Source organism: Carassius gibelio, chromosome A2, assembly GCF_023724105.1.
Source record: "Carassius gibelio isolate Cgi1373 ecotype wild population from Czech Republic chromosome A2, carGib1.2-hapl.c, whole genome shotgun sequence".
Lineage (NCBI taxonomy): Eukaryota > Metazoa > Chordata > Actinopteri > Cypriniformes > Cyprinidae > Carassius > Carassius gibelio.
In genome coordinates, this window is record NC_068372.1 from 12,953,817 (window position 1) to 12,969,674 (window position 15,858).

At 37.3% G+C, this 15,858-nt stretch overlaps 1 protein-coding gene across 3 annotated transcripts in view; it reads right to left on the bottom strand.

Annotated features, from left to right (window-relative positions):
* Positions 1–720: 720 nt before the first annotated feature.
* LOC128026773 (zinc finger FYVE domain-containing protein 9) overlaps positions 721–15,858 on the bottom strand; it is a 34,171-nt gene continuing 19,033 nt past the window's right edge. For 2 of the 3 annotated variants that reach the window (XM_052614046.1, XM_052614051.1), the window contains 13 exons: positions 12,214–12,377; positions 11,928–12,057; positions 11,563–11,685; positions 9,202–9,357; positions 8,140–8,364; positions 7,596–7,678; positions 7,390–7,494; positions 6,822–6,972; positions 5,403–5,483; positions 5,023–5,185; positions 4,214–4,319; positions 3,836–4,012; positions 721–3,301 (listed from right to left, as the gene is read on the bottom strand). In XM_052614046.1, the coding sequence (XP_052470006.1) occupies positions 3,140–3,301; positions 3,836–4,012; positions 4,214–4,319; positions 5,023–5,185; positions 5,403–5,483; positions 6,822–6,972; positions 7,390–7,494; positions 7,596–7,678; positions 8,140–8,364; positions 9,202–9,357; positions 11,563–11,685; positions 11,928–12,057; positions 12,214–12,377 (1,826 nt within the window). In that variant the 3' untranslated portion in view covers positions 721–3,139. The remainder of the gene's footprint in view (positions 3,302–3,835; positions 4,013–4,213; positions 4,320–5,022; positions 5,186–5,402; positions 5,484–6,821; positions 6,973–7,389; positions 7,495–7,595; positions 7,679–8,139; positions 8,365–9,201; positions 9,358–11,562; positions 11,686–11,927; positions 12,058–12,213; positions 12,378–15,858) is intronic. The other variant, XM_052614057.1, reaches the window with a different exon arrangement.

Here is a 15,858-nt window from a genome sequence, read left to right on the forward strand (position 1 = left end):
CTTCCAATGAAAGCGTTTTTTATCAGCCGTTTGGGCACCCATTCACTAAGAATCCATTAGTGAGCAAATGCTAAGTTTCTCAATATCTGTTCCAATGAGGAAACAAACTAATCCATTGCTTGGATGGTGGGAGTATGTTTTCAGCCGATTTACATTTTTGAGTGAGCTACAACTTTAACTTTGTTCAACATCTTTGTAAAATTCTAAAAATACCTCAAGTCTGCCCATTCATATTTTACAGCTTCTGAAGAATTGACTGACATTTGGCTTTTAAGCATGGACAATGTACGATCTAGATTTATCTGTCTAGTTCTTACACTGTCCAGCGTCTCAGTCCATTCATTTCAGTTACAGTTGTTCCCATCTCATGTGAATTGTGTGCTTTTGCACGTTTTCTAGTCCAGGATCGAGGTTTGTCCTGGTTTCAATTGTACGGTCATTGTCAATTCTTCATTAAATGGTTAAATCCACCGCAAGGATTATCCAGAAAGACTCGGATCTCAGTTGTCTGGTCGTGTTATATATGCCATAATATTTGAGTTTAGTCATGCTGTTCTCAATGAATCTTTTTGCGCTTTCCCTCAAGAATCAGCCATGTAATTTATTTATATTTTACACTTTTTTTTTTGGTTAACTGAAATGTATCATTTAATTTTAATGTATAATGGAGACATTATATCTGTTTCTTGTACAATGATGACATTTTGTATATTCAGCAGGTTTGATAAAGACTGGTTTTATTGACATTTGTAGTGTACAATAAAGAAAGGTTGTATTGTTTTCCTATTTGGCTTTTTATACATTGCAAATGGATTCCCCTTGCACCCATGTCAGGTTTGAACAGATCAAATCAATAGTATTCAAAACAGGTCGTCCTCTGACTTTCAGAGAACTACATGTTCTTGTCGGTTTCAGCATGCATGCTGTTAAGCTTTGGGCTGACCAAAATAAAATACAATTACATAGAAAAAGGCAATGGTTAACAAAATATATAAATGTCAAGATATACAATACTGCACATCTAGAAAAGCAATGACAAAGGTGAATACAGGGAGTAACAAAAGGCTGTGTTAGTGGGAAGACGATGCAGCTTTCATGTAATGCTTTTTATTTTCCATGACCAGTCTGCTTCCAAAGCTGTCGCCGCTCTTCACCAAAAGCCAGAAACACTTGATTTACGTCTTGACTGTTGACCTGTTAATAAAGGGCTGTGAGGTTGACTTGCTGTGGATCTTCATCTCAGCTGCTGTCCTCATTCATCAAGCGTAGGCCATCTGATAAAACCAACCATATCGGAGTCATTATGCAAAACAGGACAATACGTTACCATCCCACCTTTACTTTGTTATCCGACTAAAAGATTAACTACAGTGTGATTGTCATAGTCAAGATACTTTAGTTGAAGTCATTTTGATAATGTCTAGTTCGCTAAAGAGGACTGGTTAAAAACACTCTGTAGTCACAGTGTCTTTCTACCAGTGATTAACAATCCGGTTGCCCTTTGGAATATGTCTTGTTGAAGAACGTATCAGCTTATGAATTTTTAAGGCAAATGCCCTTTTCTCTTGAAACGTGATCCAGAGTGACATCCTAAATTACAAGAACTCCTTATATTCCAAATATTTGCATTTGCAACTATTTCAGAAGCAGTCTGAAGCCCTGCTAAAGCATATTGATCATGATTTCATCATCTCTATAAAAGGACATAAATACACAAATATGAAAAGGTGCAGTCCCATTTATAGTTCAACACATTTTCTAAGGCAAAATCCAGTCATATAAATTGCAATCCACACTACCGTGAATTCTGCATGCAGCATATTTCCCAACAGAACCCTATTTGAACATGTCGACCAACATAAAGTTGCTTGGTTTCATTGAGTTTTACACATCGTACACCACTGAAAACAGAAAATGAACTTTTTTGCTAGCAAAATTCCCCTAATGTAACTGCACCTTAATGCTATGAGAAATGAATGCCATTAAGGACCCCAAACTGATAGCTGAATTAAGAGCTTTGGAGCCACATCCCAAAACCCAAACTTTCCTCATACCGTATATGAATATAGTGTTCATCTTTGAATAACATTTCAGTATTAGTAATTCCAGTAATTCTTTACTCCCTCCTTCCATTTCCTAACGATGGCTTAAAATCCCTTGCACTGCATTGCTATTCCTTACACAATCGTTCATATGATAACATGTTAAAAACACGGGCAGAACATTATAGAAACAAGGGCCACTAAAAAGGTTGAAAGAAGAGATGGGACAGGGATGGGATGCTAAATGCAGTGGCCCAGAGAGACTAACATTTCATCCTCTGTCCCGGTCCAAACCTATCCACTATAAAAGCTTTATTAGACTGAGAGCTTCAGTCATCCCAAAACCTTCCATTACGTGGAATTGAAGTTGTAGTTGAATTTCTGAAGGCCGCTTGAAATTATTGTTGGATCTTATCATCTTAGTAAGTCTATAACAGAGGTCCGTTCATGACATTTGTAACAGTAACTCAATCGTCAACGGTCCTAATACTGTTCCACAATCTTTCCGCTGCCATGTCAAGTAGCCCGCCTCTGAGGAAGCTACATCACATTAGCTTTGGAGCAGTTTTGCCTAACCCAAAAAAATAATAATGAGGTCCTTATTCGTGAAATAAAGCATCTGGTGATTCATAAAGCTTAGAGGCGAGACTGAAGCTCATTCTTCGTTTCTAATTGAGGCCCAGGCACTGTGTACCAGAATCCACTTCATGGTGCAGACCTTCCCTTCTGTCAGTCTCATCACCATCTGGAAGTCTCCTTTAGGACTGAGCGTGTAAAGCGCCCTCTTGTGTTTGAGGAGCTTAGTGTTGCTACAACAGTTCTTTTGAATTCTCCCCTTTTGGCCTATGGTTTCCATAGTGGAGTTGAGAGGTGTGGAGAAACAAAAGAGAGCTCCGCATTCAGCGGGGCTGACAGAGGAGATCCCCGTGGAGATGGTGCATAGGTGGTATGGAGGACTTGTTCCTGCACAGCTTTCAGGCTCTTTGAAGTGCAAATGAGAGAGAGAGAGAGAGAGAGAGAGAGAGAGAGAGAGAGAGAGAGAGAGAGAGACGAGCTGCTGGGAGACATGAGTCTGAGACTGGACGGATTCCCTCAATTTAAGAGATGATTTCCAGGATGTAGAAGATGAGCTCCATCACCACGGGCCCTTCACTTAGCTGGCAGGCTCCGCTGTGGATAACTGGGATGAGGGCGCTGTCTAGATCGCTCAGGTACTGGGGGAGCAGCGGCTGACCGTTACTTCCAGCCAGGTAGCCCACCTGTAAGACATTTCAGAGTAAAGATCTGTTCATATCAACAATGATAACTATAATGATGACTACATCAGTAGCATCCACATCAATGCAAAATAACATTGTTTATTATGAGCACACGCTGCAATTTTGAGCCTGCTGGATTCTGATCTTAAAGGGACACTTCACCCAAAAAATTTAACAGTGCTTGATGTGTGCATAGTTCTCTCCTAAATCAGATGAGACCACTGGAGAAAGCAATATTACGGAAAAAGGACTTGTATTTTAGCTGTAGCAATGGTTTGAAGTTATAAAGGTTTTAATGAGAGATTTGTTTTTAATACAACATGCAGATTTCCTCTTCACAAGATGTTTATTGATGGACTGGAGTTGTGTGGATTACTTGTGGATTATTGTGATTAGGGATGCGAATGGAGACAAAGTTCGATTCACAAGCTTGCGATTCAATTTTGATCTCAATTCTTTTAGATTCAATATCAATTTGGAAATAAACACGTTTAAATGGAAATACAATATTTAGATGGAGCTTGTTCTTGTCACCTGATCGGAGTCCAACGTGACCCGCAGGCCCAGTTTGGCCATGCCATCCTCTTTGAGAAGTTTGACGTGAGGGCACAAGGCCACGAAGAAAGCCCTTGCCACATTCTCAGCAAGCCGGCTGTGGTCCGCAGGATCACTCAGGCCATTGGTCTGATCCTCGCTCCGCAGGAAGAACACCTGAGAAAACACAACATTTAATACACAGAGTTAAAAGTAGAATTGTGAGACTACAAAAAAATGATATGCTTTAGTTAATATTATAAAAGTCACTGAAGTCCAAAACACAATTACTGTATCTCACTGAATTTCATTTTATTCACAAAAAAGCACCAAGGCAGAACTTTTGATGAAGATGAATAATGAATCAACGCTAAAAACCTCTGTCCAACGAATGACTTTCCCATTGGCTTTATATTCCGAGCCATGGAAGATCTTAACGCTGGTGACAGACTCCAGGGATTTCCCGTCAATCGGGCTGATCACTCTATAAATAAGAAAAGTGCACAGGTGAGAGGAGTAGTATTATCTTTGTTCAAGTCAACAGCATTTAACAAAAAATTATAAATGATTCAGCTGAAATTAAAACCCCAGAAATTAGTTAAAGCAGCAGCATGAGAGTTTCAACCAATCAGGACTTCGAGACACCTGAATGTTGAATGAGGTCAGAAGCATTTACCACAGAATCCGAAAAAAAAAAAAGAAATTCAGGACCAGGGACTGAATATTTCCATTGTAAACAAACAGTTCTTAGAGGGACATCCACAAAATCGGCTGATGATATAATAAACATCAATCTCCTAGGCTTCATAAAACCAGCTCTAACCACACTCTGAAACCATTATCTCAGAGTTTGTAATTATTTAAAAACATGCTGCTTTATTACTGATCCGTAGGTCATGATACTAATACAGAAATAAATAGTATGGTAAAGAATTACATTTTGGTAAATGGAAAAAATACATATTTGTATGTGTATAAAATATCATTAAAACTGCATGAATCTTTGGAGTTTGCAGCCTGCATTTAGTGCTAAAAGTTAAATACCTGATGTGTGTTTGATTAAGATCTTAGCAGCACTCTATTAAACCTGCATCATTATTTGATGTGAATGCTCTTAAATTATATTTTAGGAAATGGTGTTAGTGAACTTGTAATACAAAAGAGTCTGTTTTATAGTTCTTAAATACCCCTTGTTGACGTTGTGGTCATCCTCAACCCACTGGATATGGACTTGCTCCTGGTTCTCCTCCTGATCAGCTTTCCCACAGGCAATACTGAAATCTTTCATCTCTCTCAGGGCTTGACGTAAGGCCTCCATCATTTCAGCTGTAATCTGCACCATCACGCCATCTGAGGCACAAGAATTCAGCATGACAGATATAAGTACACAAATCTGCACAATATTTAACAAATTAGAATCACTTGGTACAAAAAGTACAATTCTGCCAGAATTTTGACTTTGGGCAGAAACATTAAAAGGGAGATTATGTCCAGTTTAGTCATTGTTCCAGAGGGATCAGATGTCCTACATTTAGAGAAAGAGGAATGCAAATGTCTTCTGCTGTACCTTCCACAATACTGGTTTTAGCCAAGTAGCCTGATGAAGCCTTTAAAGCCCCGCTGAACACAAAGAAGGAGGCCCCAGTCACTAAAAGAGGGATAAAAGGAAAAAATAATACATCAAACACATACTTTCCTTATTCAAAATTACTTGTTCACTTTTGGATTAGTGACATGTAGTACCCTGAATAGCATTTTACAGAAAGTTTCAAAAACATCTTTAGAGTGCAATATAATAATTCTGTGGTCCCAAGATAAATTTTGTTAAAGTTTTGTAAAGCGATAGTCTATCCAAATATATATTTATTTATATATTTATTTTAAAAAATATTCTGAGTTTAAAAAACAGTTTCTATGGAAGCCTGTTTCTACCACTGAATAAAAAATAAAACGGGGTAAATGTGACTCAGAATTGCGATTTCATATCGTGCAAATCTGACTTCATAACACGTAATTGTCAGTTATATAGTAAAAATTGAGAGTTATAAAGTCAGAATTGACAAATACATACTGTCATGTCACATTTCACAAAAAGTCGCAATTTGTATATTTTTTTTTTGTGATTGTGAGTTTATATCTCGCAATTCTGACTTTCATTTTTTCACAATTGCAAATCAGAATTCTGAGTTATAAAATCAGAATTGCGGGATATAAACTCAATTCCGAGAAAAAAAAAGTCAGAATTGCGATATGCAAACTGACTTTTAACTTGTACTTTTAACTTTAGAATTAGCAATTTTTACTTTATAACTCGCTATTCTGAGAAAAGTCTGCATTGTTAGATAAAAAGTAGCAATTACCTTGTTTTATTTTTTCTTTAGTGATGGAAACAGGCTTCCATAAGTTCCAGTTCCTACTGACTTCCATTGTATGGATAAAAAGTACAATGGAAGTCAGTTGGAATGGAAACGGTCTGGTTTCACAGAAGAAAGAAAATCATACCAGGTTTAGAATGACATGAGGTTAAAAAAAAAACGACAATATAATTTTTAATGTATGGGTGAACTATCCCTATTGAGTTAATCATCGTGATTAATTTAATTTACTGACAACTTTTCACACATTACCATTCAAAAGTTTGGGGTTGGTGATTTTTTTTTATGTTTCTAAAAGATGTCTCTAATGCTCACCATTTATTCGATCACAAAGACAATAAGAACAATATGATTGTGAAATATTATTACAATTAAAAATAACCGTCATAAATTTTAATATATTTAAAAACTGTAATTTATTCGTGTGATGGCAAGGCTGGATTTTAAGCAGCCATTACTCCAGTCTTCACGTGATCCTTCAGAAATCATTCTAATATGCTGATTCAGTGCCCAAAAAACCTCTCTTATTAACAATGTTGAAACAACCATGTGTGAAATCTTTGGGTGCGGCTTCAAGGTTTCATTTGCAAATGCAAGTAACCATGGTGCACCTTTGCGAGGCTGGTGATGAATACTGATGGCCTGCGTCTGGTAGTTCCCATCATCGTTCTGAACACAGACAAGATGGGAATCCGCCCGCTCGTTGAAGCATGCTCCCATTGCCAGCACATGCTCATTGGACTTATTCATTGCCTTCATGAGCTGAGAAAGGAAAAAAAAAAGAAAGAAAAGCTTGTCATGACTTTCCAAAGTTATGCATAATCTTAATACTTGATTATGTTCTTAAGAGTTTATAAGTCCTAATAAGTCTAATGACTGAGTAAGGCTTTAAATAATCCCTGCTATGTCAAAGGTTTGCCACTGCAAGTTCTGCTCTGTCAAACGCTTTTCAAACACAAACTAAATACCGAAACTCTTCAACGGCTCAAGAAAAGGACACTGAGACAAGCTGTTGTCAATGCTTCACTTGTTCCATGGGACATTTGGCATCAATCTGCTATGCTCGCTGTTCCACAGAAATCTCAAAAACACTTTGTGCGCATTCTTTTTTTAAACATGTAGCCACAAATGCAACAGAAATTCAAATAGCGTCTCTAGTATGTGCTAGTCTTCATGAACCTCATTGTAACGGTTGCTCGGTATCTTGATGCAAGTCTTCCTCACTTCCATGTCCACCACCAGCCCCTTCACCACCGGCAACGTGTACTGGTAATTACGGAAATCCTGTAGACGTGAGAAAAGTCCAAAGACATGGGTTCATATTGACGTAAGGCAAATGCAAATGCAGCCAAATGCAGAAGAATAAGTGAAATAAGGATACTCACTGCCAGTAAGTTCATAATGGTATGACCAGTCTCTCCAAAGAGGGGTTTTCTGAAGCGGACGCTAAATAGTGGGCAGGGGTAGACTACAACACAAGTGCATAAGAACAACTAAGCCATCAAAACAAGTCATGCTATTCAAATCAAAATAAAAATCGGGGGCCTATGTGTCTAATCAGTCTTCATGCACCAAGACGAACATGAGACTAGAACCGTACATGGTGTTTACAAGTGTAAGTGAGCAAACTTGCATGTAATGAGTTTAGAAGCTCAGCAGGAAATACAATGTTAATATATTCTATATCTCCACAGGAGGACTTGCCTCGGGGGCATAGAAAAATACATTTTACGCATTTTCTCTTAAACAGCTCTACTACAGGCATCAAAAAGGGGCCTTGCATTCTCTAAATCCAGAAAACTCATACCTCACTATGTAAAGAGGTCAAATATATGATAAAACTACAGGAACAATCAAAATATGTCCTCGTTTGACACAGCTAAAACATTACACAGGCCTCAAATGTCAACATCAACACCAAAATCTCACATCGGTATTCCGCCCCCAGTCGGAGCATGAGTCTGATGGGAAAGACCTTGGCCCAGGGGGTCTCCCACTTCTGCACCAGGATGCCAAAGAGGTATGGGGGGTTTGGCAACGGTAGCTCCTGCAGGGTCTGGAAGGTGGGGCTGATATAAAGGAAGCCGCCATGCTCCTTGCTGCCCAGGAAGCTCTGATTGAAGAAGGAGTGGCCCAGGTGACTTAACACATTTCCTGAACAGAAGAAAAAGTGGGATTAGATCAAGCTCCACCACTGTGCTTTCATGCTCAAGTTATTTCCAATTAGATCGAAAAATAATAATTATTTGCAACTATTTAAAAGGCTATATAACCGCAACAATAATAATGAAGTTGTGAGCTTTGCAAAATATTGCTAGATTATTTTGCTAATTTAGTTCTGCCTTTTATGACTTCTATTAAATTTCTTGAGGGCAAAAAAGGTCTATTGTCTAGTGTAGATCTACGCGGCAAATTCATGCGACCAACTTGAATCCAATGAAAATCTTAGTTTTTAAATTTCCAAATTCCCATTTGAGTGGATTCTTCTGAACCACGGAAATTCTCCAAACACCGTTAAATGCGACCGCTGCTTTATGTTTAGTTCAGTTTAATTTAGGATGCTGTCTGTTCACAAATAATTAGACAGTAGAACTAAAATGCTCATAATAAAAAAAAAAACAGCACATAATGCTCCAACAGAACAAAAAAGTTTTTAATGAAAAAAAATTAGCCACTATGTACATCATGTACCACTGAACTTGGCCAGACAAATAGCATTCTTTTACTGAACACATCTGAATTGGCACACATCCTACATTAGGCTCACAGGGAATGTTGACCAGAAGCAAAACTGGGTGACAAGAGGACGATTGTGTCTCGAAAACAATTTCTGCTGAAGTGGATCCTCATTGCCACCAGGGCCAGCAGCCTCATTTGACCTTTACGAGCCTCCTGGCAGAATGGTCTAATTTTATCTATGTAGGCCTTGCTCTAATTTGGTCTGGATCAGTTTACCAGAATGGGCCTCCTGGTGGAGGAGTATCAGTTTACCTGTGAGAGCCTCCCGGTACAGCTGGACGAAGTGGCCGAAGATGTCCTTGGGAATGGTTTTCTCGTCAGGGAGGCACTGTAGAAGCACTACAACCTCTGCCTGGCCCACGGCATGCATTCCCTTTGTCGTCATATACCAGCACTTCCTATTTACATCTTCACACAAAGATGACACAAAAGATGGTTATGACTCATGTGACTTTCCTTGGCATATTGAAGGAAAGCCTGATGTTTCCAATTTTCTGCAATTCCACAAAACAATGACAATAGCCAAAACATACAGCTACCACTTAAGTTCAACTAAATAACTAATAAACTGTTATTGTGTCATGAAATGTAGTTTTAAAAGTATTTCAGGGGAGAATGTAGTTGTTTAAAACTTAAATATGCGGTTTATTTATAAAGACAGCACCTAAAATGTTTTCTGACGATTTCGGAGACAATTAGCTCCACGTGATCAGTGGAAGCTCAGTTCTCATGATTACCGACGAGAGCACTCGCAACTCTGCTAGTCCTTCTGACATTTGCCGCTGGCTCTGATGTCTCTTTAGTGGCTAAACATAAAATATAATTCGTATTGGGTAAATCTAACAGCTAATTTTTGGTCTTTATTCAATTAATATATTTATAATTAATGAAAATAAAAACAGGCAATACTATTTGATATAATATTTTGTTTCATTGTGAAATAGGCTATATAAGCCTAAACATTTGCCTGAACTACATTTCTGCGGCTATTAATATGTTTAAATGAAAACGAAAGGAGGCAGTGGTGTTTGATATCATATTTCGTCTTATTGTAAATATACAAAGTGAGGAAAATTGCAGTAGCCAAGGCGAGCTGACTGATATTATCAAGTACGCTGATTTTTGCAGAATTACCAGCCTTGCATCGTCCCATCTGTGGGAGATCACACTCCTGAGTCGAACTCACAAAGTCCGAACTACCGAGGATGCATGTCCGAAATTGGCATACTTTGTATCGAGAAACACAGGCAGACCTACTTCACCAGACTATTTGCCTAATCTTCATGGTACGTTTGACTGTGGTAGAAATGCAGAAAGCAACAGGGCTGGGGAGAAAAAAAGTTCCTGCGAATAAGTTTCTGGTACAACTGTTCCAGGTAATTTCAGTGGAAACGCAGCATAAGAGTTACTTTTTATTTTTGTTTTCAAAAAGAATGAAAAATTGAATAAAATATTTTTCATTGTAATACTATTGTAAAATAAACCTTAAATTGCTAGAGATTAAAGAGAGTGTGTGAAGTATTAATCGACGATATATCGCCAAGGCCGATATTCTGCATTTTTCAAATATCGGCATTGGCCAATACGTTTTTCTGCTTGGCCAATGTGTTTTATTTTGAGGGCGCGCTGGTTTTTTATTAATAAGGTGCTAAGAACAACAACGCCTGAGCACACAGTGCTCACATTCTCCCTCTTGTTTACGGTTGTTGTTAACAGTTCTTCCTAATACGGCTAGAAGACGGTCTAATAATCAGAATGGTTAAACAAAGGAATTAATGTATACAGAAAGTATTATAACAATTGCTTTTATATTATTAGTAATAGAAGTAATAGAAAGGCAAACATTATAATACTTTCTCACCCTTTGCCATCAGCATTAAGCAAATATGCATTTATGTCATTTAAACAAATCTTTTAATGACTAATGAATATTTAATTTCACAAACTTAGTCAAATCAAGCTGTGAGATCTTGTGAAGAGTAAATTTCTATCCAGCTTGATTGCGTGATCTCTGTGTGACAGTTGGTCCGTGTCAATTGATTGCTTTAAATTAACATTAAGTCGTGATTTTAAATGATTCTGTGTTTTATGCATTTGCCCACTGCCATATTCATTTAATTGTCTTTGTGTGCTGTATGTAAAATTAATGTTACTCTGGCTTAATTTGAAAAATATGATTCCCAATGCACACAATCGGCTTTATATCGGCTATCGACCACCCTGCTTTCCAAGATATTTGCATCGGCTGTCCAAAAAAGCAATATCGGTCAACCGCTAATGTGTAGAAATAAAATAATGTGTAAAGAAAAATTAAGGTGAATATCATGTGCGAGCAAAACATTTTTCATGCTTTACATTTGTTAAATTATGCAAAAACTGAAAATGAATTAATTAATTAGAAAAAGTGAAGATTAATTTTTATATGATAAATTAACTAGTAAGTTAATAATTAATGTATTCATGTATGAAAATTGTGTTTTAATTTTTTTAAATTTATTTTTCTACATAAGCCCTAAGGGCCAAACATGCCCATAGTTAAAGAAATGCCCAGGAACAACAAATATTTCACAAATTCACTCCTAGAGAACATCTAGCAAGGAGTGGCTCACTCACAATTGACCAGTTTGACCATGGTCAGCAGGTTGACATTAAGAACGAACACCAGGGGATCAGAGCCGCCTTCCTCAAGCTGCTGCATCAGCACAATTTCAGAAGGTCTTTCCTCCACAGCATAGTCTGAAGACAAGACACATAACATCAATAATGTACCCATCAACAAACTGCTCCATGACTCTATTCAGTCTCCTCTCATGGTACAACCCAGATGAGGAACCAACCCAATGAAAGTCCCTTAGCATGAGCAGTGGAGACGTAAGCAGAAACACAGATACATGCACACACTTACACTTGCACAAACAATCACCAATACTCATATTTTCAGGAATGAAGGCAGCTGAATGGTGAGGATGGGCAAGCACCTGTGATGTGGCCTCCCGTACCTCCTTTGATGCCTGTGGAGATGAGGATGGGAGGAAGGCCTTCCTCTGGGATCAGACTGAGAGCGCTGCCCACAGGGCTGGTGGTCGGGGCTCCAGTGGCATGGGCAGTCTATGGCATTGGAAGAAACACAAACTTATACCACGACATAGCATGGTCTCAGGGTAAGAATCACTAACAGAAATATGCCTATGCCTGTAAAAACTCCATATTACAGATGATAAGAAACTGTTTATTGAGTTTGAACATGATAAAGCAAATCTTCACCTCAGAAGCATTGGCTCCTGAGGATTTGTTTGAATTTTGGGATGCTGTCACAGGCTGTGTGGGGTTGGGGTTTGCTGCCGGCCCTTTAGAAGAGTCTGTAGCATCCCCATTGGGTAAAATGCCGTCATCAAACCAAACCCTTCTTTGCTCTCGAGGAAGAGACCCTGAAATTACACATACAAACACACACACACACACACACACAAACACAGGGAGGGTTATGAATAGCTAACTTTAAACAATACACAGCATGAAAATCAGTGTTCAAATTCAGAGTATAGGGATCTGTCACATATAAAGGCAAACCAGTCTCAGCCTCTGACGTCATGCCCACGGACCGTTGGTTAAATGTCTGATGCATATGGGACACAAAAGTGGACACTTCAGGAGTGTCAAAGTCATTATCATATTGGTTGAATTCTACAAGAAGAGGGGGGTTGCGTTTTTAACGTTCTGCCTGGAAACATAGACAAACCCCCTCACAAAAGAAGAAAGTCGCCATGTTTACAACTGTGGCAACGAGGGCTTATCAAGTTCAACTTAACGCTGAATTTTCACTTAACGCTTGAAGTTTGTTGCATAGAATCTTTCAAATAAGTCCGAGAGATTTACACACCCATCTGTTATTGTGGCGACATTGCTACGCCTCGAAACGAGACGATGAACAAAACGAACTGTGAACGAACTCAAGGGCGGGCCTTGGCCAATGAAAGCTGCCATGAGTTCCAGACATTCAGTCTGAAGGTCTGGCTACACGAGACTAAGAGCAGACCAAGAAATGGTCAAACTACTGCTGCCTTTATTTTTATTAATCCAACTCCAACATCATCAGTGATGCTGGGCTCAATTCTGTCATCTGTATTACTTTCTTTATTCTGTAGAAAAAGAAAAAATATAATTTAAAGATTGCTGGTAGTTTGGGTGTCACCATATGCCGGCATCGACAATAACTAATATTTTTTTTAAATAAATATTCAATATACAGTCAGAACGATGAAACTCTCTTCAAGAGCGCACAGTAACTGAGGTTTATAACTGTCCTTAGACTTAATAGACTACGTATCAATATCTCTTTTACCTTTTGTACTAGTGATGTCTGGCTCACGAATGAATCTTTTGATTTAACCGGTTCTTCTTAGTGCACTGATTGAACCAGTTCACCAAATAGGACTGAATCGCTTGAAACGGTTCGCGTCTCCAGTAAGTATTTATCCACAATTTATTTACTTTTTTAAGGTGGCCAACACTCCCTCTGAGTGGATATAAACCAATATCACTTAGTAATTCATTTACTCAAGCAGTACACTGACTTAACTGTTGTGAAGAGAGAAATGAAGAGGAATGCGAGCAGAGCAGCCTTCTATATGGACTCGGAGGGCTGTGCAGCCTGCACACTGTGACTCCGTGTTGTTTCAAGCTCAACATTCTGCTCACAGGATGCTTATAAGTGCTCTGTATTGGCGCCTTCAGTATTATAATATTTTCAGCGAAATCAAAGATTATTAATAGTCTTTCTTGTTCTGTCCTATCTGTGATATGTTGCTGCCTTTATTGCTGTGCTATAGATTTAAAAGAAACGTCTTTTAGATTTCTATATAAATGTATATACTTGTTTTTTTCAATAATGTATTTTAGAACGATACAAAGAGCAATGTGTAACATTTTACCATATTTTAGACTTATTCACTTTTGTTTATAAATATTTCAATAAATTTGATAAAATTATTGTGAACCCGTGATTTTTCTAGAATCTAGAGTATATTTTGCTGCTGAATTATCTACCAACCTAGTTTAAAATTATATTTTTGTAATCATTTATGATTATATATTTTTTCATTTTTCATTAAAATTAAGTTTTTTATATGCAGTAGATTGTGATTAACACAAAAGTATGATGATCAGGTCAACACAGAAGTATAGAAATTCTATATTGAATAAAAAAAAAAAATGTGCTGGTATCGGATTGGATCGGTATTGGCAAATACTTAGAATTTTTAGATATCGGATCGGTTATGAAAAAATGGTATCGTTGCATCCCTAGTCCGATGAGAGGTTTTCTGGCCATTATGTCATTAAAAAATGTATTTTCCTGTCCTGTCAGCCATTATGTGCTCGTAACACAGGTTCTTCAATCCCACACAAAAATGCAGTGGCACGAGCTCTATATAATTGTATTTTAAAGTGCAAATTAAACCACAAGCATGCAATCTTGTAGTTATGTCATCAGTTAAGTCATGAAGTTACCAAAAAGGTGATCAAAGCTGCCTTATGTCTTGTTCAAAGAACAGAAAAAAAAGAGTTAATAACTTTTGCAGCTTAAAGTTTTTTTTTTTATTTTAATGTTTAATTACTTTAATTTCTGTAAATTTCTTACTTGCTGAAGGGCAAAGGTAGCTAAATAGGACATTCATTATAGGGTTTATGTGAAAATTGTTTTAAGTTCACTTAAATTAAAAGTAGTTATTTTTTAAAGTCAAATAAATGTTAAATGTATACTCTCAATTATACTGTAATGTTGAATGCCTATAGTCAATGGTTAAATATTAAGGGGTAGAAAAAAAAAAAAACGATTTCCTTGAGACATCAGTAGTATTTGCATCAGTAGGGCCCTATTTCCGATGCAGAAAACACGGACGGAATCGCAGAATCCAGTCATAAAAACGGAATTTACAGTTTAACGCGGAATGTCACTGAATTGGTCAAATTTTGAATGAATTACTCAAAAGTAGGTCATTGCACTTACATCAAATTGCGATATGGACTTATATCTGTAAATATTAAACCGGAAGAGTCTATTTAAATATTAATCCTTCATGTTCTGCGTGTCTCTGTTAATGAATGCCGAAGAAACGCGCATTACGCTCTGGTCATTTCTGCGTCTTTCCTCTCACTATTGATGACGTAAACACATGAGGAACTTCATGAGCATCTGACTGTTTGATTTCAGTAAAACTAGAGTCATATCACACCACAGACTGTAGTATCACATACACAGAACAGTAAAGGTACGGTAACCCGTCAAAATAAGTCCGGTTTAATTTTACAATATCCAGACGGAATCCACGGGAATCCAGAAAAAGTAAAACAGAAAAAAAATGAATTTTGAAAAAAATAAAACAGAATTTGGGAAAAAATAAAACAGATTTCATAGGGCCCTATATCAATGATAATCATGTTCAATCATAAGATGCCATTAAGCAAATATTAAAAATATACTATGTTGTTTTCAAGATTGAATATGAAATTATCGCAATATAAAAGCATAATAAAAAAAGCTTAATGTTAGGTGGGATTAATCACAATTAATTTCAATATATATAATATCTTGTTAATATTAAACACAATATTGTAAATAAGTCAGTCTCTCTAATATATTATGTGGTGTTTGTGTATCATAAAACCCCAAAAATATGACAACACAATGCGTAGTTACTACAGCTGCACAAAATCAGGTCAGACGAGATGACAGGTGATGTTTAAGTTACAAACTCTCTCTCCGCCTTCCTACATTTTTATTTGCAGTGTGATTTACTGAACAAAATTACAAAATAAACAAATAAAATAAAATATTGACTCCTATAATCATGTAGTGAAAATCTGATATTGTGACAGCCCCTGTTGGTAACCAGATAGCTTTGGTAACCA